At 38.1% G+C, this 15237-nt stretch overlaps 1 protein-coding gene across 1 annotated transcript in view; it reads left to right on the forward strand.

Moving 5' to 3' along the window:
* Positions 1–15237, forward strand: part of LOC136865951 (probable protein phosphatase 2C T23F11.1) — a 223861-nt gene that overhangs the window by 144336 nt on the left and 64288 nt on the right. The window contains exon 6 of the mRNA XM_067142514.2: positions 9113–9204. Coding sequence (XP_066998615.1) covers positions 9113–9204 — 92 coding nt within the window. The remainder of the gene's footprint in view (positions 1–9112; positions 9205–15237) is intronic.

A 15237-nucleotide genomic window follows, 5' to 3' on the forward strand; every position in this document is an offset into this window, starting at 1 on the left:
ACATTAACAAGGACATGTTTCGCTCGTTATATCGAGCATCTTCAGCCTTTTTAAACAATTATCTCAAAGTTGAGTCTTTACACTGAACTTTCTTATAATTCATTTGTTTGTGAAAATTGTTTTACATCCATGAAATATTCTCACTAAATAACACAATTAAAAAGAATTAACAATTAAAATATATCGGTAATTGACTAGACATTGATCATAAAATACTGATGTCCAAGTCATAGTAATGTTCTAAACTACTATAAGGTTTGAATAAAAATTGTTGTTGTTGTTATTATTATTATTATTATTATTATTATTATTATTATCATAGGTTCCCAGTTTTTCCTAACATTATTTAGTGCTAAGTTATTTTTCTAAGTTAAATGTCCTATTTGAAATTAGTGATGTTAGAAGATTAAACTTGCAATGTTTTCCTCCGTTGTATTTTCATTTTAGTTGAAAAACCACAACATTATTAAAAAGTTGCGCATTGAAGGATTACTGGATACGTCATACTAGTAGTTTTCATCGATCTTCATCTGATTTGAGTCAGCCTATTTTTACGCTAATGAGTTTGTTATTGAAGCGTGGTTAAAAGGGACACTAAATGATGCTTAGTTGCTGGTGTATTGATTTTACTGCAACATATGTTGATGAATATATTTGTAACAAAAGAATATTATGAGTGTGTTGTTTGTAGTTGTTATCAAAAAATGTTGTAGTTCGAATATCACTTACCCCTTTTTTTTCCATGCTTTAATGCCTAGCTGTGTCTGTTGCAGTACTGAGGCTATTTGTTATCATGTTTCTACTTGTTTTATATGCATGAGAAATGGGTGGTGGGGGACGAGTAGGTAGGGTAGGGGAAGGAACTCTGGACAGGGCATTAGGTACTGGTGTGACACATGGAGGGCGAGTAGGGGACCCGGGGAAAGGGGTTGTGGGCAGGATGTTGAATACTGACGTACCTTGTGGAGGGAGGTCTCTATGTTTTTTCAATGTGGGAGTAGTGTTTGTTAATGTGTTGGAAGGTTTATAATTAATATTTTAAAGATTTTACTATTATCTGATTTGAAAACTTGTAGCAATTTTGGCAGTTGCTCTGTTAATGGGCTTTTTATTTCGATTGCATAGTTTAGGTTTTTTCCCTATTGAAATACTGATCCAAATGAATATAAATGTACTCATACTTGGTCATCAACTTACCTTTCTCATTCCTTTTTATTTGAGATCCCTGTCTATTGTACTAAATTGATGGCCGGTCTCTTTCATGTGATTGCCCATTGTGGAATACTTGTTATGTTTTAATGCGTTATAGTGTTCCATGTATCTTGTAGTAAAACTGCACCCAGTCTGGCCAACATGAGAAATTACACTGTGCGCATGTTAACCTGTATATTCCAGATCCCTGATATTCATCTTTATTTAATTAACTGTATTATGATTGATTTACCAAGTGCAATGGAATGGCAAAATGCTTGATTTGTAATAAGATAATGGTGTTCCCATGCTGCATTGAACGTGATGGGAGTTGAAGGTCATCACGATGACTGACAGTTACTTCCTTCCTCTGCCATGCCCGGTATGCTTATGAAACGTAGAACTGATGTGTATCGCTGGCCTTGAATCGCCTTGCTCTCTTATCTGCTCCCGCTGGTGCACGCTGCACTGTAAGATGCTCGCTTGGCAAACTTGCTGTCGGTGGCCGGCCCTGAATAATACTAAGGAGCTTCAAAAGATAAAGGTAACAAGACCTTGCACGGAGGAACTTATTTTACAGGCAGATATAAAGTACACAATGACCGACCGCAGTAGCTACGCCACGAGGCTAATCTATCCCTGGATTCAGAAAACGAGTGGGTTCAAAACCCGCCGTCCTTCAAAAGGTTTTGCGTGGTTGTCTATTTTCAACCCCATTATTATACGTCTTGTGTATTTTCTTCAAAGGACGATATTGTGTAGGGGTTGTTCATAGCAGCTTTAAATGACGATTGGAGAAGAATTAAGGATAGCATAATAATATAAATACAACTCATAAGTACAATATGTTTATATTTTTAAACATACAGTTTAAGTAATTAGTGTTGATTAGTATTCAAAACTAGCCTACATACTGTACATATCATTCATACATACCTACATTTTCCTGTGGGTGGGGGCAGTATAACAACACACACGGTATCCCCTGCTTGTCGTAAGAGGCGACTTAAAGGGGCCCCAGAGGTTCTCATCTGTCCTGTCTGACCTCCCTTGGTCAACTCTTGTTCTTTTCCGACCCCGACGGTATTACATGTGGAGGCCTAGGGAGTCTTTCATTTTCACGCCCTTCATGGCCCTTGCCTTCCTTTGGCCGATACTTTCATTTTTTGAAGTGTCCGACTCCTTCCATTTTTTCTCTCTGATTAGTGTTATATAGAGGATAGTTGCCCAGTTGTACTTCCTCTTAAAACAATAATCACCACCACATCAGCTGAATTTAGTCTATAGTGGTCGTCAGTCTGTATCTGGACGGTGCATCGGTCGTGAAAAAATGTGATGAAACGATATATTAAAATAATTAATTTTCATATAGGGGAAAAAAGGGGCACTTTTACAGTGGTCAAACCCTTAAATGAATCAGCAACAGCAACTCTATTCAAAACAGGTTACAATGGCATAATCTTGAAAGTAGCCTATACTATGTTGCAGACATGTTATAAAACAACTTAAAAAACACTCGGTAATCTCTAAAACTGCATAACTGCATAAGTCCCATAGGCTCCATACCATCAGGAAAGCAACATTCTTTTTGCAACAGGTTGTAATGGTATTTTGTAGTTCAGGTGCATTTTTCGAGCAAGTATACCATGTGATATTTAACAGACTTTTTTTTCTCTTCAAAAAGTAGCAGAAAGAAAATTCCTAAATTATTCAATAAAAGAAAAACATAATATTTACAGTAGACTACAAATAAAATGTACTATCGTAATACGTAGATGGGATCCTTATAATGCATGAAGTTCAAATCTATGTTCATTGAGGCGTTTGCTTGCTGATCATCTTTAATTTTCTTTCTTCTGCTCGTTCTTGGGCTTCTAATATGTAATCCGGGTTTCTTATTGGCATAGATGTACTTTGTCTTGGGTCTATAATTTCAGGAAGGATGCAATGTTTGTAAAACCGATCGAGTAACTGGAAAATACTCTGCCAAAAGTCATCACCTCTGTGTATGAGTTCGGTTTTAATTCCTTTGGGGGTCCATACTGCAAATAGACAATATTGCCTTCTTGTAATATGAAGCTGCCCTTGAATCTGCTAAAAGAAATTGTGTTTGGTGTCGGAGTTCCCTATATCTCCATTCTTTCCCACTTTCCAACAAGTTATCTTTTTCAAGTTGATAGCCTCTTCCGGTGTAAGATTTTTTGCGGAAGATGGGCATTTTGTTTCAATGACACCATCCTCTTCAATAAGTCCATCCAGACTCGCTCCAGAAATGGATTACTTTCTAAAATTTTCTTATATATGTTACCATCGCCATCAGCAATAAGACGAGCATACCATAAACTGTACATCTCTTCGCTTCTCAGGAAACCCTCTGTAATAATAGCAGGCTCCATACTTGAAGAGCTCTGGCCTTGACTCCAGTTCTTGTAGCATGTGTGAGGTTTTGGTTCCACCCCAGCTGTATTGGCTCGGGCGCAAGGCATGCAATATTTGTTCTTAACGCCGACATACAGGAGCTCCTCGTAACGAGGCCGACTATCGCAGCCTGAAATAAATAAATAAATAAATAAATAAATAAATAAATAAATAAATAAATAAGAAAGAAAGAAAGAAATACGTTTAAATCATAACTTACCACTCTGGAGGGTGATGAATAGTTTGTCCAGTACGGCCTCTTGCACCAGCTACCATCGGTGATGATCATCATCGATGGTGTCACATCCTTGTCAACATCTCCATGTTCTGATGCCAGTTTTGATTCTTCCTCAGCAGCTTTCTTCATTCACATTCGGCTGTCGCGTGTCATTTATCGGATAGAACTTCTTCATACTGTGTAAAGGTTTTATCAGTCATTGATGGAATGTTCATCGATAACAAAAGTTCTTCAAGATGGCCCGTTGTAATGGAGCCACAGACTGATTAACGTCCATTTCATCACTTCTGTCTTTTTCTGACCAGATTGTTTCTGTGTGATGGCACATATCACAGTTAAAAAAAAAAAAACACATCTAAGTCCAGTTCTCTTTTCTCTCAAAAATGACATGTCTTTAAAAGAACACCCACATGGACTGTGATTATCCAAGTCTTTTACCTGGTCAAAAACGTCTCCTATGTTAATAATTCTTTGTCCACCGGGCGAGTTGGCCGTGCGCGTAGAGGCGCGCGGCTGTGAGCTTGCATCCGGGAGATCGTGGGTTCGAGCCCCACTGTCGGCAGCCCTGAAAATGGTTTTCCGTGGTTTCCCATTTTCACACCAGGCAAATGCTGGGGCTGTACCTTAATTAAGGCCACGGCCGCTTCCTTCCAACTCCTAGGCCTTTCCCATCCCATCGTCGCCATAAGACCTATCTGTGTTGGTGCGACGTAAAGCAAGTAGCAAAAAAAAAATTCTTTGTCCAGTTAGAGTAGGCGTGATTACTTCTTGGTTCTGGTTATTAGCACCATTATTATTAATTTTAGGAGAGGTGTCTTGTGCCCTGAAAAGAGAGAAATTATCGGTATTGTAATAAACAGTTAACCGTTGTTAATTCAACAACAAAATTCAACAACCTACACTTCAAATACTCATTATATTATTTGTTTGATATTTTAGGGTTAAGCAAACAGTCATTGATTATACCTCTACTATAAGAGTTTAAAAATGTATTAATAATTCTATTACCATATATGATTTTAAGAAATATGTCTACTTCTACATGGTGTAGAATTTGGCAACAACCTAGGTCCTAGACCTAATAGTCCAGCACTTAGGTACCTGGAAGGTATTCCGAAGTTAATGGTATTTTGATATGTTGTTAGTGGGTACTCTGTGTAATAGAATCTGCGTTTTCGACCTTGAGGACCCTGTGCTAACTTAAGGGGAGTTGAAAAACCTCAAAATTTTCACTTTTTTTTTTTTTTTTTTTTTTTTTTTTTTTTTCATGTTTCCACTTATAACTTCTATACCATGCGCTTTAAGCGGAAGACACCTATGGTAGGTCCCTCTCGTTTTAAGTATTTCCGTCTTACAGTAATTGCTCAATTATGTCCACTGTGTTTATTGTAATTTACATTCAACCACCTCAGCCAAGCAGGCTAACGCTCTTCAGATTTCGTGGCCTGTTCATATGTCACTGCTTGGCGATTCTCCTTATATCCATAGAGATAGTAAAATTTATTATTATTATTATTATTATTATTATTATTATTATTTGCTAACGTGAGGCACCTGCTGAGCAGACCTTCCACCCCCACTCCCCAAACCACGTTAAGTCGGCTGTGAGTGTAGAATTTAAATGTTTTTGGAATGGGAAGAGGGGGTGTAAGTATGGTATCTTAAAGGGAAAGGGGGTTGCGTACGCAAGACATGCAGGCTCCTTGATGTTTTTGTGTTGAAAATAAAGGGTACTTGACACAATTTACGTAGAAATGTTAAAAAATGAAATTTATAAGGCAAAAACTTGCATTTTTCTGCTATTTTTGATCATTTGAGAAATTTGTCGTATATCTGTAAATATTGGGTCAAAAGATAATTTTGACCAGCAAAATGTGAAGGAAATTTAATGCTTTTCAATTTTGTAAATAGGTGTTTTCCGCTAAAAACATATGGTTTAGAAGTTACACGTGAGAACATGAAAAATGTCCAAAAATTTCAAGGTTTTTGGCTTCCCTAAAGTTAGCACAGGTTTCTCGCGGTCGAAAACTCAGATTCTGCTACACAGAGTACCCACTAACAACATATCAAAATATCATTAACTTCGGAATATTTTCCAGGTAGAAAGTACCTGACTGCTGGACTATAACCCAATAAAGATATTGAATTACAACTTTTTGTTTTCGATGAACTTGCATAGCTGCTGCGGTAGTCCTCTCTTTTTCCTTTTGGTGGACAGCAATTAATTTTTTTAGTCTGTGTTAAACCCATCACAATAAAAAACACACTACACATTCTCAACCACACTGATTAAAAAAATCCACTAATCATTGTACCATGGTATAATAAAACATGACAAAATATATAACATGCTGTTGAAAGGTCATACCACAGCTAGCGAGTAACAAAGTAGTGTTAGCGTGTCCCTTGCCGCTTGTTATGAAGCAAGGGTGAGGAAGCGACTGACAACAACTGAAGATCTCACCACATCCCTGCATGGGTAAGTGCTAATTTGTCATCATCCCTCTTCAAGGACAAGACTTTGCAACGCTGCGGCATCTGACGGAAACTGGCTGAACTACCAGCACTAGAATTCAGCCGACACTTGTAAGTCAATAAGCAGAGCTTTATTAAAATCACAATATATTGTATTGAATAGGTGGAAATAAATATTAAATATTTTCCTATATACATCCGTATACAATGTAGAATACCGTAGCAAAGCACGGGTACATTCGCTAGTTCAAATCTAATTGCAAGAAGCACACAATGTTATACCTATACTCTTATATAGTTGTGGAAAATCAAGATCCATAACATCCCAGGACGGATGAGCATAGCAGAATGTTTACCACCTGTCTACAGTGAAAACTGGACTGCATGAAAATCTCTGAATAGACTTGAGTAAAAGAGTGGGCAGGTCCAAAAGTCAGCCCTGCAAGATGGTGCTACATAAATGCTGACAACATCAAGTGTGAATGTTGCGAAGAACAAACCATGAAACACTTGCTTCAGTATCAGATGAGTCCATCTTTTTGTATTGAAGATAAAATTTCATACAATGCAGAATGCACTTAACATTACCGGGCGAGTTGGCCTTGCGGTCAGGGGCACGTTGCTGTGAGCTTGTATCCGGGAGATAGTGTGTGTGGGTGCAACGCAAAGCAGCTAGCACTTGACATTGCAAAATATTAGTCACACATTCAGGTAATATACCTTTGGAATTTCAAAGTAATCCATCGAGCATCCGGATTATTCTAGAAGGGCCAGCGCGGGTATATAAGAGAGGAACGACCTGCCTGGAGTTCGTGAGAGTTAGACTGAGTTAGAAGTTGGTGTGATTCAGTCGTGAGCGACTGCCAGTGTAGTGAAGTATGTGAACTGCCGTGATTATCGGACTAGTGTGCTACAGTACGGACTGTCGGCGAAGGAGAGAACATGTAGCCGTGCGACGTGGGACCTTATATGTGAGTGTAAAACTGTGTAGTGTGAGAGCAAGTGAGAAACGAAGGGGGGGAGAGCGCATGAACTGCGTAAGTGTGTGTTATGAGCAAAAGTTGTGTATAGTCTTGTGTAGTTTAGTGCATAGCTAAGAAATATTAGTATTGAAGCTACCAGTCTAGTGTTAATTGATCCTACTACCCCGACAACTCGTTACAATATGAAAACTTATTATCAGTTGTCAGACGTTAGTTTTACGAGTGGCTACAGTGAATCTTCAACTGATGACGACATTCTAGATTTATTTGACATTAATCTGATTAGAGCAGGAATGAAAATAATTGTATTATAAATAAATATTAATTTATCCTTGCATCATAGTCACTGATTGAGCTATTAATACTATCCTGTAAAAAGCCATAGAAATGACATAATATAGGCTTCAAAATAATTTGTTTTAATCTTACTTTGCATTTTTCGTGCAAATGTTCCTGCTTTTCAGTCCAAATGAGTGATATATTTACGTTAAAATATTAGGTTCAGTAGAACACAACCTTAATTGATCGACCAATAAATCAATCAATCCTCAATCAAATCCAATATAAATTAATTGGGAATGATGCTGACGTCTAATGGCAATATTTAATGCTACATGACCATTCGTGCGAAAAAGAATCTGAAACCGTTTCCAACTGTTCCTAATCTGTACATGTGCTCTTGTATAAATCCTAAACTATCTCAGATTTGCTGCACGAACAAAGCTATAATGTAATTAACAAAGTTTGCATCACACTTTTTAGAATTAGACATCGGAGACTTGTCAATTTGTTTTGAATGATAAGAAGCATTGTCCATGATAAAAATTAAGATTTTTATTACTGTGTGTTTAAATATTTTTTTATTTAACTAAAATATATTTTATTTATTTACATAGTTGTACAATTTTTATAATTAAATACATTTTGACATAATTATCCATAAGTTCTTATTTCCTCATATTCGGCGGTATGTCTCCCGCCCACATTTTCGATCCTTGACAATTCTAGCAATTGGTTTCTTTGTTTTGTCAGTCAGTGCACCCTTGTCCCTTTATTCTATTCAGAGATATGAATTCCCTGATCATTAAAGACAGAAGGCAGCTGGAGCCATAAGTGTCTCATTGAGCCTCCTTTGCACCTCGACTAGTCCATACCTTAACAGGAAATTTTACATTAAATTACAGTGGTCTGCTAAACTTGTAAGACGTAGAATAACAGTGTGAAATTCTCATTTCAACAAGTAAGATGCATCCCAAAAGTGTGAAGAGTATTGCTTTGAACTGCTTTGTGCAAGGTCTAAGTGTTTGTGTTCGTCCCAATACACTCCAGTTCCTATACACACAAGTTACCACACTACCAGACACCACAGAAACATGCAACAGTGCATACATCCCTCCAAGTAGGAAGGCTTCAGGAAGGGTATCCAGCCATAAAACAGGGCCAGATTCACTTGTGAAACATAGGTCACACCCACGACCGCAACAGGGTGTGGGAAAGCTGTGGAAGAAGGGAACTTCAAAAATAGGTAGAATCAGTGTTAACAGCTTTAAAAGTAAAATGTGAAGAAATACAACTACATAGAAATTTAATTAACTCAGTCAGTAGATAGCAAGAGAAACAGGTGTGAACCTAGAGATATCTAGTATCATTATTTAACAATTTTAAAGTAAATGATTTAATACTTGAGGGAATAAGAAGGAACATGGTTTTTTCAAAGAGACTTGTAGAGTGAAAGGTGCAACAACCTGTAATGACTTATGTTTTTTGTTTGAAAGCATTTTATACCAACTGTGCTTTCTTGTTACAGCTTATCCAGATGTGGAAGTGCGAGACGTTACAGAAGATTGGGAATTTGTCGTGATGGCCTGTGATGGCATCTGGGATGTTATGACAAATGAGGTAATGTTTCACTAAATTGTCCATTTGTACTTACAGTAAGTTTTAAGTTATTTTACTGGCGTAACCAAAGGAACCTGACACATTCGCTGTAAAATCTTTGTATATCATTCCCTTCAACTCTTTATTATAGTGGAGTCTATTCCCTTAAAGGTATTGTACACCAACTTCCAGGTTTCAGTTCAGCTTAACCTAACATGAGCCAAGTGTTCTTTGCAGCTTCCTGTAACATGGGATGAAAACTCTTGAGTGGTGAAGGTGCTCAAACCGTTCCAACATTCTTCAATATTCACACTATGTTATTATCTTATTCATATGTAGGAATATGTTGTAAATGGTCTGTGATCAAGAGGTACAAGTTAGGAATGAAGATTTTGATTGAAACTGTAAATTTTAGGTGGTATAGTTCATATGTTGAGAATGTTCGAAAAACATTTGCCTCAAAATGTAATCTTGCCTAGTGGGTAGGTAAAGCATTGGTGGATTTCAGGGATATGGGCTGCCTTGGAGTGAGTTTTGAATAGAATTAGTAAATGGCCATATGTTAATTTAGATCGTATAAAGCAGATTGTAATAAATAATAAAAGTGGATTTCAGGAGAGATAGCTAGGATTTATGATCAGTAGATTCCAATGTCATTCTCTCCTCTGAGGGACCATCGCCCATCCAAATTTCATCACCAAGGACTAAGAAAATCTAGGTTGCCATTCATCATTTCCACCCAGTTTTATGAAGCAATCACTTGCAGTTTTCTTTTGTTCTAGTCTGAGAAGACATGGAACAAACTAGTGCGCAACTTCTGTTTGCCAAGAACGTAATGAAAATAATAATAATAATAATAATAATAATAATAATAATAATAATAATAATAATAATAATAATAATAATAATAATAATAATAATAATTTTAATTTTGTGTGGCTATTTCTAGCTGAGTGCAGCCCTTGTAAGGCAGACCCTCCGATGAGGGTGGGCGGCATCTGCCATTTGTAGGTAACTGCGTGTTATTGTGGTGGAGGATAGTGTTATGTGTGGTGTGTGAGTTGCAGGGATGTTGGGGACAGCACAAACACCCAGCCCCCGGGCCATTGAAATTAACCAATTAAGGTTAAAATCCCCGACCCGGCCGGGAATCGAACCCGGGACCCTCTGAGCCGAAGGCCAGAACGCTGACCATTCAGCCAACGAGTCGGACATAATAATAATAATAATAATAACAGGTGTAATGGGAGGGTGTTTTCAGTTGAGAAAGGAAGGCAGCATCTCTCAGAATGAAGACATATTGGGCTGATAGGAAATCAAAAAATCCTTTGTATAATTGATTAGAGTGGTCCAGTGTAGGCCACGAAATGTAAAATAAATTTTTTAATCCCCAAAACATTCTGTTATCATCTGGACTTGTTAACCTGTCTCCTGGGGAATTGGGCCTCTTCCACTTTTGATGCATGTGTCTTTCCGGTTTCTTCTTCTTGTTTTATGACCGCATAGGATCGCTTTAGTCAGTCCATCGATCAGGTCTCTTGGAAGGTATTCTTTGGGCTTTGCGGTCCTCCAAGTACTACTTCAGATGCTCTGATCTTTGTGCCCTTTCCTTGGTTGAAAATGTGCGTGTTGTTGGTTTGTTTCGTGTAAGTGTAAAGCAGTGATTTGTATTCTTGAGTTTTGTATTCAATTTTATCTTATTTGTGGTGTCTTCTGTTGTAAGACCTGTTTCCATCAGATCCTTTCTTACTTCTCTGATCCATTTACATCCTGTTGTGGTATTTTTTGAGACGAGATTGTGTTGTACTAGTTTCAGAAGTCTCGAATCCTGCATCCTCATGAAATGTCCAAAGAATCCCAGTCTCCTCTTACGCATAGTATCTGTAATGAGTTCTAGCTCTTTGTGCACGATCTTATTAGGTATTATCCACCGCTGTCCATCTTCCTGATCGTTTTTGTTGATGCAGGTTCTTCCAATCTTCCTCTCAATTTTCTGAAGTCTTGTCAGTCTGATTGTTTATTCAGGTGAAAAAGTGTTTCTGTTGCATATGTAACTTCCGGTTTTGTAACTGTGTTGTAGTGTTTGTTTTTTGCATTTATTGATAGACATTTCTTTTTGTAGTTGTCCGATGTTAATTTTTGAAATTTAGCTAATCTATGTGTTCTTGTTTGGATTGAGATTTTTTTATTTAGGTTGTGTGTTATTATTTCTTCAAGATACGAGGGTGAGTCAATAAATAAGTTGCAAACGTGTGTGCCTATCATTTGAAATTACGCGCGCAAGTTTTGCCAGCAGATGGCAGCATATGTATGCTTGTCGTATGACATCTCGCAGGCACTCAGTCGGAGGCTGTTAGTGCACAATGGCACATGTGTTGCATGACTGTACACGAGAAGAACAGCGTGCAGTTGTGCATTCTTTGTGGGCCAAAGGACTGTCCACAGAAGAAGTGCATCACAAAATGCATCCCATCTATGGTGAAAAATGTTTCTCACAGAAAGCTGTGTTCAATTGGATCCAGAAGTTTAACCATGGAAGGAAAAGCATCAGAGATGGGGAGCGTCCTGGTCGTCCTGCGGAGGTGTCAACTGCAACCACATTGCAGTGTGTGGATCAACTCCTGACTTAGCCCCCAGTGATTTTCATCTGTTTGGGCCTCTAAAAAATCATTTGGTTGGCTGTCATTTTGATACAGATGATGCCATAATCTATGAGGTTACAAGTTGGCTGCAGCAGCAACCAAAGGACTTCTTTGCTGCTGGCCTTCAAGGACTTGTAAGGAGATGGGATAAGTGCCTGAATGTACAGGGTGAATATGTGGAAAAGTGAAATAAGTGTCAGAAAGTTACTTTGATTATTTTTGCCTCAATTCAGTTTTGCGACTTATTTATTGACTCGCCCTTGTATTTAAATTGAGTTACTGTTTCGAATTTATTACCATTTATGGTAACTTTTTTTAGTAGTGTTGGTTTTTGGAGTATAATTTCTGTCTTTTTCAAATGATATTTTGAGGCCAATTTTATTTCTTTTATGTCAACTGCTAGTAATGCCAAATTGTCAGCGAAACCCCGGCAATTTGTTTTGATTTTTCGGCCAATCTTAATTTTTGGGGGACATTTCCTAAACCATTTTCTAAATCATTTCCTCATTACCATTTCTAGAGCACAATTAAATAATAGTGGTGAGAACCCATCTCCCTGCTGTAGTCCAGTTTTAATTTCAAATTACTCTGATGTTTCACCCCTAAAATTCACTTTTGATATGCTGTTAGTGAGTGTCATTTTTATCATGTTTATTAATGTCGGGTGTAGTCCAAGGTGTCTTAAAATTTTAAACAGGAATTCCCTATGAATGCAATTGTCTATGAATTTTTTGAAATCTACAAATGTTATCACCATATCTCTGTTTCTTCTCCTGTTATAGTCCATTATCAACTTAAGACTCATTATCTGATCAGGACAGCTCCTCCAGGGTCTGAAACCTCAATATTCTCCTAGTTCTTTCTCAAAACTTATCCTGTTGTTGTTTGCGCCATCAGTCCACAGACTGGTTTGATGCAGCTCTTCATGCCACCCTATCCCGTGCTAACCTTTTCATTTCTACGTAACTACTGCATCCTACAACTGCTCTAATCTGCTTGTCATATTCATACCTTGGTCTACCCCTACCGTTCTTACCACCTACACTTCCTTCAAAAACCAACTGAACAAGTCCTGGGTGTCTTAAGATGTGTCCTATCATTCTATCTCTTCTTCTCGTCAAATTTAGCCACATCAATCTCCTCTCACCAATTCGATTCAGTATCTCTTTATTTGTGATTCGATCTATCCATCTCGCCTTCAGCATTCTTCTGTAACACCACATTTCAAAAGCTTCTATTCTCTTTCTTTCTGAGCTAGTTATTGTCCATGTTTCACTTCCATACAATGCCACGCTCCACACGAAAGTCTTCAAAAACATTTTTCTAATTCCGATATCAATGTTTGAAGTGAGCAAATTTCTTTTAGAAAGCTCTTCCTTGCTTGTGCTAGTCTGCATATTATGTCCTCCTTACTTCTGCCATCGTTAGTTATTTTACTACCTAAGTAACAATATTCATTTATTTCCTTTAAGACTTCATTTCCTAATTTAATATTTTCTGCATCAGCTGCCTTTGTTCGACTGCACTTCATTTCCTTTACTGCCTCTTCTAAGTAAACATTGAAAAGGAGGGGGGATAAGCTGCAGCCTTGCCTCACTCCCTTTTGGATTGCTGCTTCTTTTTCAAAGCCCTCGATTCTTATCACTGCAGACTGATTTTTATACAGATTGTAGATAATTCTTCGTTCTTGGTATCTGATCCCAATCACCTTCAGAATCTTAAATAGCTTGGTCCAATCAACAATATCGAATGTCGTTTCTAGACCTACGAATGCCATATACGTGGGCTTGTCCTTTTTGATTCGATCCTGTAAGATCAGACGTACAGTCAGGATTGCTTCACGTGTTCCTACATTTCTTCTGAAGCCAAATTGATCTTCTCCCAACTCAGCTTCAACTTGTTTTTCTAATCTTCTGTAAATGATACGTGTTAAAATTTTGCAGGCATGAGATACTGAACTAATGGTGCGATAGTTTTCACACCTGTTAGCACCGGCTTTCTTGGGAAAAGTTATAATATCATTCTGCCGAAAATCGGATGGGACTTCTCCTGTCTCGTACTTCTTACACACTAAATGGAATAGCCTTGCCATGCTGGTTTCTCCTAAGGCAGTCAGTAATTCAGAGGGAATGTCAGCAATTCCAGGTGCCTTGTTCCTATTTAGGTTGCTCACAACTCTGCCAAACGCTGACCTCAAAATTGGGTCTCCCATTTCATCAGCATCAACAGCCTCTTCTTGTTCCAGAACCAAATTATCTACATCTTCACCTTGATACAACTGTTGGATATGCTCCTGCCATCTTTCTGCTTTGTCTTCTTTCCCTAGAAGTGGCTTTCCATCTGAGCTCTTAACATTCATACACCTAGACTTTCTTTCTCCAAAGGTTTCCTTGATTTTCCTGTATGCAGCATCTACCTTTCCTAGTACCATACAACCTTCGACATCCTTGCACTTCTCGTTCAGCCAGTCTTCCTTAACTACCTTGCACTTTGTATCGACTTCATTCTTTAATCGCCTGTATTTTCTGCCCTCTTCATTTCTAGCATTCTTGTATTTTCGTCATGCATCAGTCAGGTGTAATATCTCCTGAGCTATCCACTGATTCTTAGTTGATCATTTCTTCCTTCCTAACATTTCTTCTGCAGCCCTGCTGACTTCATTTTTCATGACTATCCACTCTTCCTCTATTGTGTTTCTGTCAGCCTCTTCATTTACTCCTTTTGCAACATGTTCCTTGAAACAATCCCTCACGTTCTTTGCTTTGAACTTGTCTAGGTCCCATCTTTTTGCAGTCTTTCCTTTCTTCAATTTCTTCAGCTTCAGATGGCATTTCATGACCAATGAGTTGTGGTCAGAGTCCACGTCTGCTGCTGGGAAAGTTTTGCAATCCAACACCTGCTTTCTGAATCTCTGCCTAATCATAACGAAGTCTATTTGATACTTTCCAGTGGCTCCAGGTCTCATCCACGTATAACGCCATTGTTTGTGGTGTTTGAACCAAGTATTGGCAAGGACTAAATTATGATTAGTGCAGAATTCAACCAGCCGACTTCCTCTTTCGTTCCTTTGTCCCAATCCAAATTCTCCTACTCTATTACCTTCTCTTTCTTGGCCTACAACTGCATTCCAGTCTCCCATCACAATTACATTCTCGTCACCTTTTACATATTGTATTAAGTCTTCTATCTCTTCACATGTTCATTCGATTTCCTCATCATCCGCTGAGCTAGTAGGCATATAGACTTGCACTATTGTGGTGGGCATTGGTTTGGTGTCTATCTTAACGACAATAATTCTTTCACTATGCTGGTCATAGTAGCTTACCCGCTGTCCTATTTTCTTATTTACATTTCCTCTGTTTGATTTTGTGTTGATAATTTGGTAGTCGCCTGACCAAAAATCTTGTTCTTC

Source organism: Anabrus simplex, chromosome 3, assembly GCF_040414725.1.
Source record: "Anabrus simplex isolate iqAnaSimp1 chromosome 3, ASM4041472v1, whole genome shotgun sequence".
Taxonomy (NCBI): Eukaryota; Metazoa; Arthropoda; class Insecta; order Orthoptera; family Tettigoniidae; genus Anabrus; species Anabrus simplex.